At 41.4% G+C, this 15,055-nt stretch overlaps 1 protein-coding gene across 3 annotated transcripts in view; it reads left to right on the forward strand.

Annotated features, from left to right (window-relative positions):
- Positions 1 to 994: 994 nt before the first annotated feature.
- Positions 995 to 15,055, forward strand: part of RIC8B (RIC8 guanine nucleotide exchange factor B) — a 106,411-nt gene continuing 92,350 nt past the window's right edge. Inside the window, exons 1-2 of one of the 3 annotated variants that reach the window (XM_019808358.2) lie at positions 995 to 1,589; positions 10,197 to 10,244. In XM_019808358.2, coding sequence (XP_019663917.1) covers positions 1,506 to 1,589; positions 10,197 to 10,244 — 132 coding nt within the window. In that variant the 5' untranslated portion in view covers positions 995 to 1,505. The remainder of the gene's footprint in view (positions 1,590 to 10,196; positions 10,245 to 15,055) is intronic. The other 2 variants (XM_019808360.2, XM_034643625.1) reach the window with 2 other exon arrangements.

Consider the following 15,055-nt stretch of genomic DNA (forward strand, 5'->3'; position numbering starts at 1 on the left):
ATCTCTGTCGAATAAATAAATAAAATCTTTAAAAAAAAATAAAATAAAATGAGAACAGTTCCTCCCTCATAGTATTAAGCACTAGAATGGAAGCTCCGTAAGAGGAGGGACTTTATTTGGGGCCCGCTGTATGACACTGAACAGTACTGAACTTTACTAACAGTGAGTGCCAGGCACAACACAGGTTCTCAAATACTTGTTGACTTTGTGAGAAACTGACTGAGAGGACACAGGTGAAGTATGTAACAGAAAAATTGCACAAACACTTAGCAAACGTGAGCCTCTTTCAACTTCACTTTCCCCATCACCACTATTATCACTCGTACATCAGTGTTATTACATGACTGGCGAGTGTAGAGCAGCTGCCTTTGGGGAAAAGGCCGGGATTTACCAGCTATGTGACTTAGGACAAATTACTTAACCTATCCGCGTTCCATTGCTTCCACAAAAATCTGTGTCGTGAGAATCAGAAGCTGCAAGGCGACCACCTAACACTGAGTCCGGAGCCCCCGCGGCACGCGATACGTGGCAGCGACTATTACAAAGGCACACACACACACACAAAAAAATCCTTTAATCCAGATAACTGCCTGCAATTTCCCACATTACTGTAGCTGAATACATAACATGACCGCAAACAAGGGGAGGAAGGAAAGAATTTCAAAGAGACCGAAACCGCTAAAGGAGAAAAAGAGGGAATTAAACCGGTGCTTGGCAGTTCCCACCAAGGGGTGCCAGTTTCCGCGACTGTCAACCTGCCCGACCAGCCGAGGCTAAAGCAGGACAGTCAGCTCCGATAGGAACAAAAAAGAGGCAGAGCCGACGCTTACACCCTCCCCCTAACGGTCTCTTGGCCGCGGGCCTCGAGCGGCCCCGGGACTCCCGTTTCCGGCCCTGACCGGACCACAGCTCCCAGCATGCCTTTGGCGGGAAGTCTTTCCCGCTGGATGACTACTAATCCCGGCATGCCATTCGGCACTCCAGTAAATTAGATGGAAGAATGGGATGCCCCCAACGGACGCAGGGAACTGTAGTCCATTTAGATGCTGGCTCTTGGAGGGGCGGGGAAGAGCCGGGTCGCTCTCGTCAGCTGAGGAGAATGATTCATAGAGGAGGGTCAGGAGAGAAGAACAGTTCTGTTTGCAAGAGCCCACTTAAGAGGCTGGTGTCTTCTCCGAGGGAGGAAGAGGCAGGAGAGTAAACGAGGCCTCGGACCTGACCCCGCCTCAGGCCGCTCGTCAGGCCTCTATCGAGTTCTGGGCCTTGACGGGGGCGGCCGTGAGGCGCCGGTTGCTGGGGGACCGTGACGTCGCGGGGTGAAAGTTGAGGAGCGGTGACGTCGGCCCTGCCCGGGCGGAGGCTGGCGGGTTGGAGGCAGGAGGGAGGGAGGGAAGGAGGGAAGGAAGGAAGCTGGGAACGAGCGAGCGAGCGGGGGCGCGAGGCGTTTACCTGGAGGCAGCGGCTTGGGCGCGCAGAGCGGCCGCGGCTCCCCCGCACCTGCGGCCATGGATGAGGAGCGCGCCCTCTACATCGTCCGGGCCGGCGAGGCGGGGGCTATCGAGCGGGTCCTGAGGGATTACAGCGATAAGGTAAAGAGCCCTGGCCCCGGGTGTGCGGTAGAGCACCCCCGGGCCGCCCTCGGGGCTTGCACATCGCATCCCTCCCAACCCCCTTCATTCCGGGGATGCGCGTTGCTCTCCCCCGAAAACGTTTCCGGCTTGGGCATGCGTGTTTGTGCCCCTCGCCTTTCCTGTCCGTGCATCCTGCATCCCCCTGCCCCCACTCTGGCGCCCACTCCTCTGATTCCGGCCCAGCAGCCTGTCCTACGGTCCTCCCCCAAGCGTGCAAGTCACACCCCCGGAATCCGTAGATGTGCGTTTGTGCCCTGTGCCCCACTCTGGGATGCATAAATGCACGCGAGGCTTCCTCACCTGTATAGCATGAAAATCCGTGTTTCCGTGCTTAAACACGGCCCTTGATATGCATAAAACCTGTCAGCCACGATGGCAGTTCTTTATATACCTATAGCACCGTACACTTTCCAAGGTTTGATGTCTTTTATATGGTTTAACTTGATTCTTAGAGTGTTTATAGGGTAGATGGTGTCATCCTTCCCATTTTATAGATGAGAAAACCAAGGCGCTTAGAACTGAAATCATGCCAAGGTCATGGACGTACTATGTTGTAAGTGGGGGGGAAATTCTGACTCCGAATAATACCTATTATTTGTATCGCATTAACAGCTTTCCCATCCATTATCTCAATCTCGACAGCAGTCCTGTGAGGTTTTATCTTCGTTTTGCAACTGAGATCCTATGTCGGTTAAGTAACTTGCCCAAGGTCATGCTTGTGAGCTGGGATTCTAACCTAGGTCTTCAAACCATTCATTGTTCTTTCCACTTTACAACTCTCCAGTTAAAAGGTATCTTGTTATAAATCCCAGCCACTTCTTTGAATGTTTCTCCAGGAACCGTTAGCTTTCCATTACTTTTCCTTCCAGGAATTTCACATGCTCACCTCAAAAGGTAGCATACCACACCTTTATTCTTCCATTTAGAAGACTACTTTATAGGAATGACTGACTACTCACTTCTGTGAAAACACACTCAACACCAAGGCTCACCCTAGCTATAGCATCTTTCTTCCTTTCACTTGCTTCCACTCATAGTTTCCCCTTCTGTGTTTGCTATGTGCCCACCACTGCACTTTATTATACTTTTGTATGATTGAGCTGCCAGTGTGCCATTTCTGCCCTGGGTGGAGAAGATCCAAAAATAAGACACCTTCATTTCCATTTAATCTTCCCAGCAACCCTGTAGGGAAAGTGGTGGTATTCCCCATTTCACAAATGACACTTAGGGTAATGTTGCCCCAAGTCCACACAGTCACTGAGAGATGGGGCTGAATTTGAATCTAGGTTGTCTGACTGCTCTTTCTACAGTACTATGCTGCTTTCTTTGGGTAGATGTATGGATGGATTAAACTCTGTTTGTGTCCTAGCTCCTTCGCTCTCTAATATGCGTTACTGTTGCATATCTGCCTAATTTAGAAGAAATTCATTTAAGGCATTGGTGTACATATTGTGGAGATTATATTCATTTAACTTGATTTATAACTCCTTTCCAAAAAGAATTTGAGGCAGCTACCAACTGATTTTCAAAAGAAAGAGTGTTGAATCAGCTAGTATTTATTTTGCAATTACTATATGCCAGATATCCAGCAATAAATAGGAACTTTCTTCCCTAGGAAAGGGAGGAGGAAAAACCTCCAACTGGACCTTACCACTTTCTTCAATATTCCTCCTTCCCTTCATGGCTAAACTGATTAGAACTCCAGATTCGATTCCTGCAATTTATCTCTTCCTCTCCTTGATCTCCCTCCAGGTTGGTTTCCACTTACTGCTCCTGACCAAGTGCTCTCAGGCTTAGGTTCTGGACATCTCCAGCTCCCCTTTCACACTGGGAATGTTTTTAAAGTTGTAATGCCCAGTGTATATTATTTAAGGTGGTATTCCTGAAGTACTTTTTGGGCCTCACCTGAGAATGTTCTGACTTGATGTGAACCTGGTCAGTCCGCTCCTTCAGAGAAAAGCTCTCATGTTTAATGCTGATTATAGTAGGGCTAGCATGCAAAGAAAATAGCTGAGGTTCATGTTGGCAGTGGGGCTTTGCCCCTCAAGGCAAGAGAGACCTTGGAGGCTGATGAATAGGAAGGGGAAGTATGATTGTGGTGGTCTGGCAATAAAAATGAGGAGGGGGAATTAAATTGCCCAACTCTATGGGATATGGAGTCGGAAACCCTGAAAAAGTATCTTCCTTATCTGAAAAAATAGATTTGAGAAATATTTAGAGTAAGAGGTGGTTATGGGGCATTGAGGAGTCTAACCAAGAATGGAAATGAATGATGTACAGAGAAAGTGACTGGTTCGTTATTTGGGGAGGAGATTCTTTATGCTACCTTATTTCTCTAATAAAGCTAGAACTTGGGACAGTTCTAGAAACACATTTGAGGAGGGTATGTAAATATCCTGGACCATGTCAGAGGCTGGGTTCTGACTGGTTGAGTTCATTCCACAGATTTTTGCAGAGGAGCATGTTTAATGGGCTGTTCCCTCCAGATAGTGGAAAGAAGGTAGAATTTAGAGTCAGATAAATCTTGGTTCAAATCTGCCTTTTATTGGCTTCATGGCTGTGGATGCTATTTTAAGCCTGAGTCTTGGTTTCCTTATCTGTAAAATAGGGATAACGGCTTAAATTAACTGAAGTTTAATGCTGTACACTGAGCGCAGCGCACCTAGGAGGCATTTACTCAGGGAGTTATAGTTCTAATGACCAAGGTACTCAAGAGATCCTGTGGCCATAGCACAGGCTCTGGAGCCAGACTGCCTGGACTCTGATCTTCAACTCACCATCCATGTGGCCTAGGACAAGTTACATAACTTTGTTGTGCCTCAGTTTCCTCACCGGTCAAACAGGGACAATAATAGTACCTACATCATAGGTTTGTTGTCAGGATTAAATGAGTTATGTGTCTAAAGTACTTGTAACAGTGCCTGGCACTGAAGCAGAGCCTGTAACTGTTAGTTTCGAACAAAAAAGGTAGGAGTTAAACCTGTAACACTGAGTTGATGTAGACTGATAAAAAAAAAAAATTAGGGAGTATACTCCATCCTTTATCTTTTTCCTTGACCCGTACATTTTCTAATGGGTAGCAAAATACATTTCTACTGTGTTACTGAGACTCTCATATTTTCTTCCTTCATTCACTGACCCTTGTTATTCTGGGGAGAGGGAAGATCTATCTCAGAAAAAAATTAAACTCGTCTGTTTCTCAAGGGCATAATGCAAGTTGACCCAGCATAGGAAAGTATTAACAAACGAATAGGAAGAATGATTGTTTTTTTCATTTGTCTCAATTCACCTGTTAACCTTTATTGAGTGCTTGCTATGTGCTATGTATTGTCTATCCCAAGCATTTTCACATGTCATCACATATAATCCTCCTACATTAAAACTTATGAAGGAGATAGAAGTATTCTCTTTTGGCGGGGAATAGGAAATTGAGGTTCAGAAAGACAAAGTGACTATCTGTGGGCTCAAGGGCACATAGCTAGAAGTGGCAGACCTAGTCTTTAGATTCCATATCCAGGACTCTTTTTGCAAGGTCATATTGCCTTTACCCTGTCTATTCTGTGTTTTTGAGCACAGAAGAGAAAAAGGTTTTCAGGACCAATACACTATTTCCTTTGGTTCCTGTTGGGTCCTAACAACCTCCATTCCAGTTATAGAGTGAGCTATTAATTGTAGGACGTATGGATTGTTCTAGTGTAGGCTGTCCAGGCTCCTTCTACTCCTTCAAGTTCTGTTCTGATATCAGATTTAGTAGAGAGGTGCCTGGGTGGCCCAGTTGGCTAAGTGTCTGCTTTCAGCTCAGGTCATGATCCCAGGGCCCTGGGATCGAGTCCCTCATCCATCCACCTCCTTGCTCGGTGGGGAGTCTGCTGCTCCCTCTGCCTCTGCCCCTTGCCCCTCCCCCCCACCCCAACTTGTGCTCAGTCTCTCTCCTTCTGTCAAAATAAATAAATAAAGTGTTAAAACATATAGTAGACAGATTGGTTGCCATCATTATGATTATCAGAACAAAGAGTGATCAAGTGCCCTGGGATGTACAGTAGTATCTTAGTTTCTTAAATCAGAGGATATTTAGACTAGAAGGAATCTCAAAGTTAATTGGATCTGTCCCCTTCAGTTAATAGGTGAAGAAACTGAGGCCTAGAGTCATCAACTGTGATGATAGAGAGATGGCTTGGTGGCCATAGAGACTACCTGGGCATATGATTACCCCATAGCAATCTCCAACAGGATTCCATTTTGGAAATATGGCAAATTTATGACCAAATTAAAGATAAAAGTTATGTAAGATACAGGCAAATAGTAGGTCTCCAAGAGTAGTCCTCATAAGAGAGGAAAATGATACTGATCGCAGTGAGGTGTTCATTTATGTGCTAGAAGAACCTGATTGATAGGGACCTAATATTGAGACAGTTCTAGAAATACAGACTACACGTTTGAATAGGGTACGTAAAAATTCTGGACCATGTCAGAGGACTTTTTGCTTTCCACTTTGAGGCTGAGTTCTGACACTTTGAGGTCATTCCACAGATTTTTGCGAAGGAGCATGTTTAGTGAGCTGTTCTTTGTTATACCTTGTTCTTGTTTCCAGACTGGGTTATATAATCTCAGTTACTGGCATTTAGTTCTAGGAATAATCTCTATTCGTGAAACACAGCACAACACACACACACACACACACACACACGGACACACACACCCCACCCCAGAAGGCTAATTCCCTTGTATCAGTACTGTTTAAGTATATCTTCTAAAATGTGAAATAACTCCTAGTTCTCCAACAGGTCAGTATTTGGCTAGATGCCACATCATAGGCCATGCTATAATAACAATAGTGGCCACTTATTGAACACCTGCTATGTGCAAGGTGCCATACATAAAAGATAAGGAAACTCTGACAGGTAGTAAAGTTGAATAACTTGACCAAGGTCACACTTTTAGTAAACAGCAGGACTGTACTCAAACCCAGTGTTGTCTGACTCCTGAGCCTGAGCTTTTTAGAGCCTACTCACAGGATATAAAATCTATGGGGAGGAGTCTTCTTAAGTCTCGAGTGTCACTGAGCTGTTCCTAGTTTACTTGGTCTCTAAGTTGAACAATGGTTTTACTCTTTAGTTTATATTTGACTTGTTGCTCCTGTTCATCTGGAAATTAAGCATATAAAGATGAGGTGGTTGACTGTTGGCTAGCAGTTCTATAAAGGTATTTACAGCCAGAAATGCTAGTTCCGGGGCGCCTGGTTGGCACAGTGGTTAAGCGTCTGCCTTCGGCTCAGGGCGTGATCCCGGCGTTCTGGGATCGAGCCCCATGTCAGGCTCCTCCGCCATGAGCCTGCTTCTTCCTCTCCCACTCCCCCTGCTTGTGTTCCCTCTCTTGCTGGCTGTCTCCATCTCTGTCAAATAAATAAATAAAATCTTAAAAAAAAAAAAAGAAATGCTAGTTCCCCTTCCCTTCCCTTTTAGCCTTAGAAAGGGTATAGAATAAGGGCTGGAAGTACTGAATAGATTAGGTACGATCTAAGTTGTATAAAAGAAACCGGCCTTGGAGAAGCCAACATCTTTGGATCCAAACAATCTTAGAGGGCTGAGCTTCTGAATAGATTGGCACATTCAAAATTCAATTTGTATTGCCTCACATGCCAGTATATTTTCTAATTAAATTAAGCCCTCATGCTAGTTAGGGCTTTTGAAAGCTTTTCTTTCTTTCCTTCTTTCTTTTTTAATGTTGTGGTTTTATGACCGGATCAGCCTTTCATTTAAAAGCAACAGAAAATTTAGTCCTTGGTACTCTTCTAAATTACCACCTTAAAAGATAAATTCTGTGTAGAAACTGTTTAAAAGATATTTTTATAACTTAATGAGGGTCTTTCCAAAAGATGATTTCTTTCTCTGTTCCTTTACCATAAATGCCAGAGAAAGTTAAGGAGAACCATTATATTGGCCACTAGGTTCATTTATTCCAGATAATTTATGGATTTAATATTTCACGTATAATGGCAAAAAAATCCGCTTTCTTGGGCTCTAAGTGCAATTTATTTTCATTTGTATTGGACTTTTATTAAACTTCAGTTTACAGCCTTAGCCTGATGTCTGCTGCTTCTTTATCTAAAGTTAGTTTTTATTTTATTTTATTTTTTTTAAAGATTTTATTTATTTATTCGATAGAGATAGAGACAGCCAGCGAGAGAGGGAACACAAGCAGGGGGAGTGGGAGAGGAAGAGGCAGGCTCATAGCAGAGGAGCCTGATGTGGGGCTTGATCCCATAACGCCGGGATTACGCCCTGAGCTGAAGGCAGACGCTTAACCGCTGTGCCACCCAGGCGCCTCTAAAGTTAGTTTTTATTAAACCTTGCCTATAAATTCCTGAGTTACAGACTTCGGATTTACAACTTGTTCTTCCTTTCTCTTCTCTTTCTTTCTCTCCTTGTTCATTCATTCATTTATCTTTTATTTTTTAAATTTCCCTTTTAATTATAAAAATAATATACCAACAATGAATTTTGTCAGACCTCACCAGAAATCCTACCACCATTGTACAGTTGCTTTTATTTTTGCATTTTAACACTCGAGCCTTTGTTCGAATGTATCCATATACTTATGCAGGTACTGTCATCGTAGACATCTAGCTTGGTATTTTACTATTTTTCCACTTGATGCTATTGTAATTTTCCACGTTGTTACAGAGATTTTTAGCCATCTTTTGTTTTAATTGCAATTTTATCAGGTGGATGCACAGCTGTTTCTTTCATCAGTCCCTGTTGTTGGATATTCAGATCGTCTCTTTCTTTCTTCCATAGTATTAGAAAACACTGAAGTGAATATGCTTACATATATAATTTTTCTCTCTTTCTGGATGATTTCATTAGGTTAAATTCCTAGGAGTAGAAGTTCTGGGTCAAATGATGTGAATATTTTTATGTTTTCTGGTATATGTTGCCAAATTACTTTCACTTTTAGAGTTTATGTCAGTTTATACTGCTGCCAGCAATATCACACCTGGATTATTGATGCCCGTTTCTTGGAAGGCTTTATGTCCTCAGTCTTGCTCTCCTTTGATCTGGCCTGTAAGCAGCTGCTCAAAATATTCTTTCAGAATGCTCTACTGTTCACACCTCCCTCAGAATCTTCCTTTAGTTGCTTATCACCTATCTGCCAGTTGAGGTATAAATTTTTAAACTCAAGGCCTTCTTACCACCTGACATCATCCATTTTAATTGTTTTGCAAACCATATGTGAGGCAGCCTCTCTTCAGTTTCTTCAAACAGCCCTTCTCTCTTACCTCTAAGTCTTCCCCCTGACCATTTCTTAACATTCAGAACTGCTTCTCTGTCAGCATTTCTCCATCTCATTTAATTTCAAAAATTGCTTCTTCTACAAAGCTGACAACACAGAACCACCTGTAATGATGATATCTTTAGTACTTTGTGTACTTAACTCCTGATGAGTTGCCAATAAATGTCAGTGTGGCCAAAGAGAAAGTAAGAAAGAAAGGCAGAGATGTTCAGTGGAGACTTTTTTAAAGGAAAACTTAGGATTTATAAGAATACTTGGTTCTCCTGAGTAAAACTTGAGAGAGAGAATGAGAAGTTTTGTGCTCTATTTTGGGGTACTAACACTGTTTCTGTGACAGTGGGCAAACCAACTTACTCCATCCTCTGTTTCAGCTACAGAGTAGAAAATACAGTGCAGCCAATCATTTGGAGAGTCATGGCACTCTGTTCTTTTCCAGTTATTTTTTTGTCAGTATTATTGGCATCATCATCATCATTATAATCCTAATATTTATTGGGTGTTTACTCAGCACCAGGCACTGAGATGGTATGTTATATGCCTTCACTATTTTAACCCTCACAGCAGCTCTGTGAACTAGGTACCCCCTCTTTTCACAAGTGAAGTCCAGTGATAGAGATTTTGTTACTTGCTCAACTAGTTAATGGTGGACCACAATTTAAACCTTAATTCTTAGAGAATTAATTACTTTTCTGAATACCAATCTATCAAATCTCTTTCCTGTCTACAATTCTCTGATAATTTCTCACTGCATATGAAAAAGAAAGCAACATTGGGTCTTAGCAACACTGGAAGACGCTTCCAAATTTCTGTCTAATTTACTTTTCCATTCTCCTTTTTCTCCATTTCCCCATCCCCTCACATGTATCCTATATTTCACCCTGACAGACCTGTTTATATCACAAATATATCATACCATTTCACACATCTGAGCCTTTGTTTCTATCCTTAGAATGGTTTCCATTTGGCTCCTGGCAAACTCCTATTCATCCCCCACGGTCCAGCTCAAATGCTCTATACTTTGCGCAAAGCATTCCAGATTTCCTCAGGCAGAGTTAGTGGTTTGGTACTCTGTTCTTTTGTCTGTTTCTCTGCTGTAGTCTTTCACACTGCTTTGTAATTATTTACTTACATGCCTATCTTTCTTCCTTTAATACGAGTGTTGAAATACAATGTTGGAAGGCAACATTTTTCAGACATGTTTTTAAAACATAACCAAAATTAAAAATCTGTGTATTTAAAATGACGTTGTTTCCCTTTTCTTTTCCCCCTCAGCATAGGGCTACTTTCAAATTTGAATCAACAGATGAAGATAAAAGAAAGGTAAGCCTTGGAATTACTCTGTGTGTGTGTGTGTGTGTGTGTGTGTGTGTGTGTGTGTGTGTGTGTGTGTGTTTCAGGACAGTGAACTTGTTTTCATCTGATGATTGTTTAGTTTTTGGTTTCCTTTCAGTTTGTTTTTAGGAACTCTGAGAAGACAAGTACAAGGGTTAGTATGGATTACACCCAACTTTCTCCTGTTCCGTCCTCACAAGACCATTATACTTGCATAAATCAGGGGAATGGGGAGTGTTCAGAGGGGACTCTCCCTATATCTTTTCACTAGAGATTGACTTTATTCGGTGGCAGAACTGTAGGCTGCCCAAAATGCATTGCTAATACTGTGAAGCTTGGCTTTGGGTTAAGTTTTGGGAAAGCAGTTGTCCATGCTGCTGGCCCTCAACCACACACTGTTCCCTGTACTGGCAGTTCTTTATATTGCCAGCAATTGTTTTGGTGACTGACTTCACAGACATAGAGAAGAGTGGAGTCAGGAACCTCACCAGTAGAGAAGTTATTATAAGAAAGGGTGCATCAGAGGGGTGCCTGGGTGGCTCAATCAGTTAAGTGCCTGTCTCTTGATTTTGGCTCAGGTCATGGTCTCAGGGTCATGAGATTGAGCCCTGCATTGATGTGCACGCTGGGCGTAGAGCCTGCTTAAGATTTTTTCTCCCCCTCTCCCTCTCTCTAAAAACAATTAAAAAATAAAAACAAATTTAAGAGAAGAAAGCGTGCATCAGAGATAAGACCATGTAATGTTATGTTTGCCTGTTGGGGTTGCCTGTGGTTTTACTTAGCTGATTAGAGCATGATGCTAAAGGAGGAGCTCACCCGTCCCCCCTGAGCATTTTGCTGGGCCCCATACATCTATCCCTGGCCGTACAAATATCAAGACCAAGTGAGAAAATCTGACTGAACCAGTGTAAACCTATCACTGCTGCTGAAAAAATAGCTTAAATCCAGTGCTTTGCTGGGAATGGTTTGATAATACATTGAAATCATCCCTTTATTTACCTCTACTCCTATATAATGTCTCCATTTTGCTCATTTTACCTCTTAAGACTCCTTCAGTCCATTCTCTCCTTAATCCCTGCCATAATTCAAGCCTTCGCCTGAGTTACTGTACCAGTTTCCTGACTGTTCTAACTTTTTCCAGTTATGTACTCTTTCAGTCCATTGTCCATAATTCTAAAACAACAATATGACCATGTCACTCCCAACTTTAAAACTTCTGAGTGACTTTCTTTGCCTGTAGAATAAGGTCAAGCATTTTAACATGATATAATACATGTCCAGTGATCTGATCTCTGTCCACTTTTGTAGTTTATTGCATACTATTCTATTGTATTTTATGCTTTAGCAATATGAAATATTTCCAGCTGCGTACACATCCACATTCCCTTCTGTCTCTTTCTTCCTAACTTTGCATGTGTTTTCTACCTAGCATGCCCTCTCCTTCTTGTGTACCACTTCTTCTTTTCACCTGGTTAATTCCTACTCCCAGGAGCACCTCCTTCAGGAAGCCTCCTCTGGCATTCTGTCAGGGTGAAGTGCCCCTCTTCAGTATTCCCATAAAATTCTATGTAAATCTCTGACATTATGCTTGTACATTGTCTCTTAATTATATATTGATGTCTCTCATTGATAGACCCTGCAAACTCCAATGATAGATACAATTATTTATCTTTATATCCTCGATATCTAGAATGACCAGCACATGATAGGTACTCAAAACATATTTATTGAATGAGTGACATGGGGTATAAACTGTGAAGGGTAGAGGTTTAAGTCTGATTTTCTTTTGTATTTGAGCAATGTAAATAAGACTAGAGTACCTTGGAGAATGAATTCTCAACTAGGGATATGCTGTTTGGGGAGCCTTTTCAAGATAGGCCTCCTTAGGCCTGACCCCTTATCTACTGAGTCAGAATTTGGGGGCGGGGGTGGAATCCAGGCATGTGTATTTTTATAAATGGTCTTCAGGAAATAAGTACTTACACATTGGTGGGAGTACAAAATGGCACAATCTCTATGTAACAGAAACTGGCGCTTTCTACCAAAATTACAGATGCATTTTGCCCTTTGACCAAGCAACGTCACTTTTAGAAATCTGTTCTGTGGATAGGTTCAACCCAAGTAAACATAGTTATTCATTGAAGATCGTACATAATAGCAAAAGATTAGAAACAAACAAGTGTCCAGCAAAGAGGGAGTATTTGAAGAAACTAGGGTCCATCTACCTACTGGAATACTATGACATAGTAAAGAGAGAGAGAAGGGGAGGAGGAGAGGGAGAGAGACAGGTATGTGATAAGGGGAGAGAGAGTTAAGTGAAAAAAAGAAGGAGCAAGGTGTTAAAAAGAATAATTTGACACACTTATGATAGGTATTCAGGCTAGGGAGGCAGCTGCTATTTTTATTTTACTTGAGAGAATCTATATGTATCTGTTGATTCACAGTGCCTTGGGACTGATACTAGAATCTGATAGTACTTTTACTGGTCAAAATAAGTACATTAAGACAGAGATTCCCCCCACTCCATATAAGCTTCTGTTGAGGGAGAATAACTCCCCACTCAGTTGTTAATAAAGCATGTGTATTTTCTATAGGACAGTAGCAAAACCTAACATATCAAAGTACTGTCTTTTACTGCCTGCTGGATCTTTGGAGACAGAGGCTCCTGCGCTGGTGTTATTTTCAGTGTTAGTAGGTAGATTCCTGCTTCCTGAGAGGTCTGATATAAACAAATGCAATTAGGGACCTAGCTAGCTGTCTTATTAATGGAAAAACGTAGGCAAACAAAATCATTTTAGTCTCCAAGGGTTAAAATCATCAGTGACTCTTTCATGCCTAAGGCCCTAAAACTATTGGAATGCTCTAAAGGATCTACACCCTAACAGCATTTTAGGTTCTCTGTGTAGGGACACGTAGAAGAGTAGGCATGTCTCCACATTAAACCCGACTGAAAATAAGAGGAACTCAAGTTACTATCCAATTTGTTTTGCTGCCCTAGTTCTCTTTTTCTCTTTCCTAAACATGTCTCTGGAGCCTTTCGCCAGCAGCTCCTTGGTAACAGCAATAAACTACAGGGGCTGTCTTTCTGAAAAACACAATACCTTTCTTCTAAAAACTTTTATGACAACATGGAAGTAAATGTAAGGGAACAGACAACCTTTCAAAAAATAAAACTTGATGATACTGAGCTTTTTAGAAGTGGTTATAAATTAATGATCCTTAGACCTAATTCCCAACACTTAGGTAGTGTTTTGCATTTTTACAAAGATTTGTGTTGCAACAGTAATGCAGTAATGCTGTAAGTATGGTGAGAATATCGCCAGCCCTATTTTATGGATAAGAAAGCTGAGGCTCACGTTAATGACAACTTGCTAACACTTGCATGACTAGTTAAGTGGCAGATCCTCAAATAGAGAATGGATTTTCTGTTACGTGCAGCTCCGCCACTGCTTGGTGCTCCATAGTTGCCACTCATTATCACTTGAGGTATATTTCAGAGGTTTTGAAATTATGACTTACTACTTGTTTTATCTCTTATTTCATTCCTTGAGACACCATTTAGGCAACTAGACTTAATTGGAAAATAGCAAAGGAAATTACCAACAAGGAGGGCTTAAGTTTTTCTACAGAAGTAAAGTCAGATACAACTGTTATATTTTGCATGTAATGCAAATAGTTCCAGGTGCATGTGGATCATTGTATAGTTAGATATAAGCACCTGTGCTTTGAAGCATTTGCCTTACATCCTCTACCTCTAGGCTGTGATTGTTTACCTGCACATAAACAAATACATCATGCAAACAGGTAGCATGGGGGGGTATGATGAGTAATCTGAAAATTTACATCTTGAGGAAATGAAATCTCTTAAATTGGCTTCTAAAACACAACTGATCTCGAGACCAATAAAGAGTACTAATTGCAATAAATGTTGAAAAATACGTGTCATAAACTGAGTAAAAGAATTGCAGTTCTTTCACCTGTAAGATAAGGATACAGCCATATCAAATGTGGAAAACTTCAGTCGTTGTCTGAGCTAAATCTTCATGTCCATAGCGATTTTCCTCAAAAGAGTGAGGTTAAAAATAGCCAAATTTTGAGCATTTATCTCATTACCTTTAAACTCACGTAGATAAGCCCATTTTTTATAAAGGCAGAGGGTAATTGCTGAGTTGGGAGCTCTTGAAGAACAAGAACTCTGGCTTAGTTTTCTTTATATATTTCAGCCCCCCATGTGGCAGAAAATAGGCACCTATAGTAAACACCTATTAAATAAATGGAGGGAACTTGGATATTGAGTGGAGGCCAGAATTCCTATGACTTGCATATATTGTTTGACTTTGAATTTGATATTCTCTTAATTATACTGCAGAATCTCAATGTAATGTTTACTGGAAAAAATGGCTACAAAAGTATTCATACGGTATGATCATAATCATGTAAAAGTAATAACTATACAAAGAAAAATGTAGGGGCACCTGGGTGGCTCAGCCGTTAAGCATCTGCTTTTGGCTCAGGTCATGGGATCAAGCACTGCATCGGGCTCCCTGCTCCACGGGAAGCCTGCTTCTCCTTCTCATACTCCCCTTGCTGTGTTCCCTCTCTTGCTGTCTCTGTCAAATAAATAAATAAAATCTTTAAAAAAAAAAAAAGAAAAATGTAAGGAAATTTACTAAATAGTGGCTATCTGAATATTATTACTGTAGATGATATCTTTCTTTTCTATATTTAAATAGAAAATTTCAGTAGATTATGATTTAGAATATGATAATTCTATAACACATGTTATATATTCTATTCTT

The sequence above is a fragment of the Ailuropoda melanoleuca genome, chromosome 15 (assembly GCF_002007445.2).
Source record: "Ailuropoda melanoleuca isolate Jingjing chromosome 15, ASM200744v2, whole genome shotgun sequence".
In the NCBI taxonomy this organism is placed as follows: Eukaryota; Metazoa; Chordata; class Mammalia; order Carnivora; family Ursidae; genus Ailuropoda; species Ailuropoda melanoleuca.